This window comes from Gavia stellata, chromosome 5 (assembly GCF_030936135.1).
Source record: "Gavia stellata isolate bGavSte3 chromosome 5, bGavSte3.hap2, whole genome shotgun sequence".
NCBI lineage: Eukaryota > Metazoa > Chordata > Aves > Gaviiformes > Gaviidae > Gavia > Gavia stellata.
Window position 1 is genome coordinate 55,319,799 of NC_082598.1, and position 6,566 is coordinate 55,326,364.

The window sequence follows — 6,566 nt, forward strand, 5'->3', positions numbered from 1 at the left end:
GCCCGGGGGCGCCCCGCCCGCCCCGCCGCCGGCCCGGGGGCGCTGGCAGCTGCCCCGGCCAGGGGGCGCGCCGCAGCTAGCGCCGGGCTCGTCCCGGCCGGGAGCGCCGCCGCTCACCCGCGCGGCCCCGCCGCCGCCTGGCAGCAGCCCGGGGGAGCCGGCTGCGATGGAAAAGTACCGGGCGGGCGGCTGGGTGCTAGCGCTGCACTGCGGCCCGGGGAGCACCGCCCTGGCCCAGCCTGCCGCGGCCTTTCTGGAGCCGGTTCAGAAGCGAGAGGAGCCTACGCGTTGTCCTTTACAGTGCTCTGACTATGCTTTACGGTACTTGTTAGCACCTTCTAACTACTCACTATAATTAGCGACATCAATTACATCCTGCCAAGAACTGCGTTGCTGGGAAGAAAGCGCTCAGGTGCTGCTCCAGTCACACACCGCAGCTCCGGAGGACGAGTGCAGTTAAATAGAGGTCTAACCAACACTTAAGATCTAGGTCAACACCTTCCAGCTACAGCACTGCAGCAGAGATTATCACCTGAAAGAGGTTATAGAAACAGATTAGCCTGTTCAATGCAGAAGCATCTTTCTTTGAAGTATTTCCCTGCTGGAGGAGCAGTTCTGGAAGGCTGGAACCAGTCTGGGTAGCACCTTTTGCCTCCCCAGAAGGACGAGGTTTCCCTTACCACAGCAACCAGGAGGCCTTCTCTGTAAAAAACAAACTCGCAGAGAGCTGGAGAAGCACAGCTAAGGGAGATGTGACCAGAACCCCCTTTAACCTGCTGCAACTGAGGGCGCTACTGTACAGCAAAAGTTAAAACCTTAACTGCGACACTCCATCCTTAAACCCCACTTGTGCGGTTTGGCCCCTCATCACTATGGGGCTTCAAACTAACAGAAAGCAAGTGCTCAGAAAGAAAAGCGAGTGTTCAGAAAGCAAGTGCTTTGCAATTCAGATCCCTGCAGCCAGTGGAGGTGAACCCCACCCAGGAACAAGCCACACCGAGAGCTATCTGACTGCTACCTTGCAAGCAGGTTTTAGACCCGGGCTCTTCCTCAGAGCTCACACCCTATGAGCCAGTGGAGGCTGCTGCAGTGCAGCCCCCGCTTTTATGGGTGTCTCTCCCCAATCTTTTACAAGAAGAAACAAAGAAAATTAACTGAAGTTTTGGATTTTCAGCATCCTTCTTCCTCCTCCGTGATAGATCGCTTCCCTCCACAAAGGCTGACATCAAGTAACACCAGCCTTAAATAGCACCAGCCTCACATCTGCCCTGCTAAAGGCAACGGCCACACTATACAGCAGGCTCGCTTAGCAAGAACGTAACTTTCCAGGATAAAACCCCTGTACCACTCCACTTGAGGCTATTTACCAAGTGCAGTATTCTAGGACTGTGCTGCCAGATAGCCCAAGCACAGCTGGTAGGACTGTTGGAGTTGCATGTTCTTGGAATGGCTCTTCGAGAGCTGCGTAGTCGAGGCCAAGTATTTTTCAGTTAGTGGACAAGAGACAATTGGTCTTGATATAACATTTATTGAATATTTCCACTCTAGTGGATGAAAAGTCTGTACAAAACCAAACATTTCCTTTACTTAATCAAACCAATCTAAAAACAGTCAGCTCAATCAAAACCCACTACAAATACAATAGCTTCTTTGAAGCCATGGTAACACTTAAATACGGTTAAGACTTCAATGCAGAAATTTGGTTTGTTAGAAAGCTCAAGGGAGCTTTAGCTTCTCAAAGTTACAAAAAGGCAAAACTGTGTTTCACAGATACAGTCCACTGGAATCACCAACACTGGACAATTAAGTACTTAAGAGTCCTGAGATAACAAGCGATCCTGGTATCCTTTAGACAGTTTTCTGTTGTCCTTTCTTTCCAATGAGAGACTTGTGGATATGCGGTATTACACCTAAGAAAGAGCAACAATTAAGACCATGTTACTTCTCTTCAACAATTTTCCTCAACTTTGCACGTCAAATCAAATGACAGCATTGAGCAACCCCTAGTCTGTTAGGGTTCTCGCCACCCAACTCAAACAGTTAGCAAGCAGTTTACATACCACCACCAGCAATTGTTGCCTTAATGAGAGAATCCAATTCTTCATCTCCTCTAATTGCAAGCTGCAAGTGACGGGGAGTGATACGTTTCACCTTCAAGTCTTTGGATGCATTTCCTGCCAGCTCAAGAACCTGAGGACAAGACCATTTTTAAACAAAATTACACAAATCAAGTGAGACAAATGCACGGGCTGAGCTATTTTACTCTCTGTGTATGCTAAATACACTATTAGTAACACCAAGACAGCAAACAATGCCTCTTTTGAAAGGGTTCCTCCTTTGGAGCTCTGCATTTAGTTTTCCCCAAGAACAGAGAAGTATTTTACAGCAGATATGACAGGCTGTAATGGCACACTTTATAAAATACTTCACACTTTCATCTTTCCTGCAAGTCACAGTGATTTGATCTGCACAAAACGCAGAGCAAAAGGTCCCACGCATCTTTCATGGTCTCTTGATGATGCATACACTTGAAATGGCTCAAAGCCAGCCAAGAGTTCACAGCCCAGTCCAAACTGGCAAAATCCAGTAGGTTCTGGACATTATGCCATTTCAGACTTGACCAACTTGCTTGCGACCCTTGCAGGAGCTTTACCTCAGCTGTCAAGTACTCCAGGATTGCAGCGCTATACACAGCAGCTGTGGCTCCCACACGCCCATGGCTGGTAGTCCTAGACTTCAGGTGCCTGTGGATACGGCCAACAGGGAACTGGAAAATAACAGAAGCATGAATAGGCTGTGACAACAGAGACAGAAAAAGAAAGCCACTATTCTAAACCACATGCTGGGCAACAGAAGCCCTGTGGCAGAAGTACAGACTACATTTCAACACTTGAGAATCCAGCTAAGGACACTGTATGCCAAGTTCACATCAGCAGCTTCACAATTCTAACCACAAGCAGCAGCAACAGCCAAAAGGGAATTTTCTTCTCTCCTGCACAGATATGCAAAAGGTCTAAAAATAGTCAAGCCAGACATTAAGACACTCGAGGATCACACAGATCCTTACACCATCTGGACAAGAGACAGACGGCAGACTGTGCAGGTTTCACAAGGTACAACCAATCACGAGATGGAAGGCCAACCTGACTTTCTGGGCCCATGCCTCAGGCCCTGCTCACCTGCAATCCAGCCCGCTGAGAACGGGACACTGCTTTGGTCTTGGTCTTTCCAGAGTCCTTCCCAGCTTTACCACCAGCCTAGCAGAGAGAAGAGGCGTGCAAGAGCTGACGCACCGGCCGCTAGCGCCCCGCCCGGCGGCCCCCTCGGAGGCATCGTACCTGCGAGAGGCGGCGGCCGAGAGCCCGCGGAGCGGGAGGGCCCGCGGAGCGGCAGCGCCCCCCCGCGCATGCGCTCCCCTCCCCCGCCCTTCCCTCCCGCAGGGCGGCACGCGCGACGCCAAGGCGCGTGCGCGCTGCCCGCTACACCTAGCGGCACAGGCCGCTCCCCGGGCGCATGCGCGGCCGCCACTCCCTCTCCCCGGCGGCACCAGCGCGCGTGCGACCCCCCCCACCCCCCGCCGGCAGGTAACGCGCCCACCGGCGCGCGCTGCCCGCGCTTCCCTCCCTCGCGCGCGCTCCCCCCTCAGCCCAACGGCCGCTTCACCTCGATCTCTGCCACCCCCGGCAGCGCGGCCGCCCGTCCCCGCCCAAGCGACCCCCGCAGCTCCTCACCATCGCGAACCGGACCGCCGCGCAGGGGCAGACAGAGGAAGAGAGCGTCCCGCACGCACGGAGCCCGGGTGACAACACCGACCTGTCCCAACCCGCCGCGATTCAAACTGCGTCCGCTCCCGCCTTCCCCCGGCCCTTTATAACCGCCGAACGTGCCTGCATCCGGGAACCCCAGCCTCGCCCCTAGCCAATGGCTGCGGGCGGGGGCGGGCCGCTCTCCCCCAGCGACAACCAATGGCGGGGCGGGGCGGTGCCGGCCTCGCGATGCGGAGTGCGGTAGAGCTTCGCCCCTATTTAAAGGGACAGGCGCGGGGGCGGGGGGGGTGCGGCACCGGTGACGGCCCGGGAGAGCGGCGGGGCGGCGGGTGCTGAGTCTCGGGCGACGGGGGCTCCGCCTGCCCCGGCTGTGGGGGCCGCCTTCTGCCCCGGCGCCGCCGGCCAACGCCAGGGCTCCCGCCTGGTGTCCCCTGGTCGAGCTGCCCGGCCCGGAGCCCCCTCAGGCCTCCTTCCGTCCTCCGCCGTTATTTCAGGGGGACGGAGGGGCACTACCCGCACGTCCCGGCCCGGGGACGCGCTCCCGCGGCGCCGGTGCTGCCTGGGGTGGCGCGGGGCGCCAGGCGGGTCCGGCCGCCCGCGATCAGGGCGGGCTTTCGGGCGTGCCGGCTGCTGCCTGGCGGGGGAGTCGCTTCAGGAGTCCGCGATAGCGGGTCTCACCCTCCGATAGCGAAAGTCTGACTGAAATAAACAAAAAAAAAATAGAAACCAAGCGTACCTGGAGCGGGCTGGGAGCCGAAACTGCTGCCCGAGGGGCAGCCGCCCGGTCGTCCCCTCAGGCCGCGGGCGGCCCTGCCCGCAGGCCGCGGTGTCGGCCCTCCGTCCGCCGCACGCCGCTGCGCGGCCGCCCGGCCCCCGCCCGCCGCCCCGCAAACCGAGGCGTGAGGGCCGGGTCCTGCAGGCCCACCCCCCGCCGGGGCCTTCTGGGGAGAGAGAGACCCGGCTGCCCCTTCAGGGAAACGCAGCGAGGGCCGCCGCGGCGCGGGCAGGGGATGGGGTGTTGCGGCTCGTTGGGATCACCGGCCCGAGAGGTGGTTGCCAGAAGTCACCGGGAGCCCCAGCTCGTTTATTGAGGGTTATTTATTGCCAGGTTCCGTGCCTGTACCCAACCTAGCTCTGCCTCCCCTTTTACTCAAGTTGCTCACACCGCCGGTTGAAGCCTTCTCCAATAAAGTTAATTGACTTAGTGTACAAAGCACCCAGAAGCAGCCTGAAGGAGATTATGTCCTGGGCTGATGAGGAGCTATTACACTGCATTAGCGAAGACGTGAGGCCACCCAGTGCCATTTGAATAAGGATGAAGTCGCATCTGCTTTTCGTGATGCTGGGGGTGGGGTGGGGAAGTGCCAGCAAGGCTAACAACTCCAGACACGTGCACTGTTTTTTATTTTTACCTCCATCTTACGCAAGAGACACGTGATGACCAACGGTAACCCTGCCTCAGACCCATTTGTTTCACTGGATATTTAACAAACTGTGGTTAAAAACGTTTCGTCGTGAATTTGGTTCCAAGTGTAATATTTAATTAATGCAGTGCAGGTGTTCTCAGCTTGGGCACTTCAAATCCCTGCCTGTATGTGGAGTCACCGTCACTGGAGGTGTTCAAGGAACGTGTGGACGTGGCACTGTGAGACATGGTTTAGTGGGCATGGTGGTGTTGGGTTGATGGTTGGACTTGATGATCTTGCAGGTCTTTTCCAACCTTCATGATTCTGTGATTCTATGATTCTGTGATTCTTACCCCCATTTTTTTTTCCCAGGTGCCATTTTCAGTACAGCATCATTATTTCTACTTCAGAAAAAAGCAGCCTAGCCATTTAACCTCAGAGCTTAGCTGGGGGTGTTCTCAGATAATCCACCTCCTTCAACTCCAAGAAAGTAACGATTCATTGTGCTCTTACAGAACATCATAAATCTCTGCTATCTGAGAGATACCCCATTCATCTGTGAGTATGCAATGAGCTCAGGGAGAAACCCTGGCCCTTCAATGGCTGAATAGCTCTTTAGAGGGAAGACTAGCTCGATCAGTCATGCACTTTACCAATCTAATCACAAACCCACCACTTTAGTAGGCGTTAAGGTATGTATTTCCTTTACCTTGATATCAAAGGGTCCCAAGCATGATGACTACTCTTACAGACAGATGTTTAATGGTAGATAGAGCTGAGAGCATAAAGTTGTCGTGAGGATAGTCTCCTCGACGTAACTTTTCACTTTCTTCAGGTCTATATCAAGTGAAATACTCAGAGCTCTAAGATAGGAGGGTACGTGCTGATCCCTAGAGCTCCACTTCAAGGTCTTTCCAGCTGTTCACCGAAATAGTAAATATTTAAAACTTTGTGGCTTTTCCGCTCCTACGGCTGACCCCAAATACTTGGTCCCCTGGTTACAAAGGACTCTTTGCTTGAGCCTCCAGACAGCCCAAGGCCATATCCTCAAAGCCTTCAACACCCATGTTCCAGTTTGGGCATTTTGTGCTAGCTGCTACCGCTTCAGGGTGGGGAGACCTACTTCCAGGCACACACACGGAGAGGCAGGACCGAATTGGGAGCAGACACTCCTACATGCAGGAATCTGCGGTTTGTTTTTATGTAACTGTCTGGTGCCTCTGTCTATTTGAAGCATTAGTTGTTTATGCTCTCCTTCAGCAAGCAAGAAGATAAGAGGGTTTGGGTTTTGTTTTTTTTTTTTTTAAGTTTAAAAACAAACCAAGATTTTACAGAAGCCTGCAGAAGTTAAGATTTCATTCAACTTGCTATTTTAAAAATTATTTCTATCCAA

At 54.2% G+C, this 6,566-nt stretch overlaps 1 protein-coding gene across 1 annotated transcript; it reads right to left on the reverse strand.

The window, feature by feature from the left end:
* Window positions 1–1,518: 1,518 nt before the first annotated feature.
* On the reverse strand, window positions 1,519–3,847 carry LOC104258934 (histone H2A.Z). The gene is made up of 5 exons (XM_059817476.1): window positions 3,732–3,847; window positions 3,180–3,257; window positions 2,654–2,767; window positions 2,061–2,190; window positions 1,519–1,910 (listed from the first exon to the last, which is right to left on the reverse strand). The coding sequence occupies exons 1-5, from the start codon at window positions 3,732–3,734 to the stop codon at window positions 1,849–1,851; spliced, it is 387 nt and encodes a 128-aa protein (XP_059673459.1). The 5' UTR covers window positions 3,735–3,847; the 3' UTR covers window positions 1,519–1,848.
* Between the last annotated feature and the right edge of the window lie 2,719 nt (window positions 3,848–6,566).

What these genes read in the sequence shown, in the direction of transcription:
- LOC104258934 (XM_059817476.1), bottom strand. An exon ending in CTCAGCGGGCTGGATTGCAG is followed by an intron (nt 2,768 to 3,179) that starts GTGAGCAGGGCC and finishes GTTATTTTCCAG; the next exon opens with TTCCCTGTTGGCCGTATCCA. An exon ending in GGCAACAATTGCTGGTGGTG is followed by an intron (nt 1,911 to 2,060) that starts GTATGTAAACTG and finishes GCTCTTTCTTAG; the next exon opens with GTGTAATACCGCATATCCAC.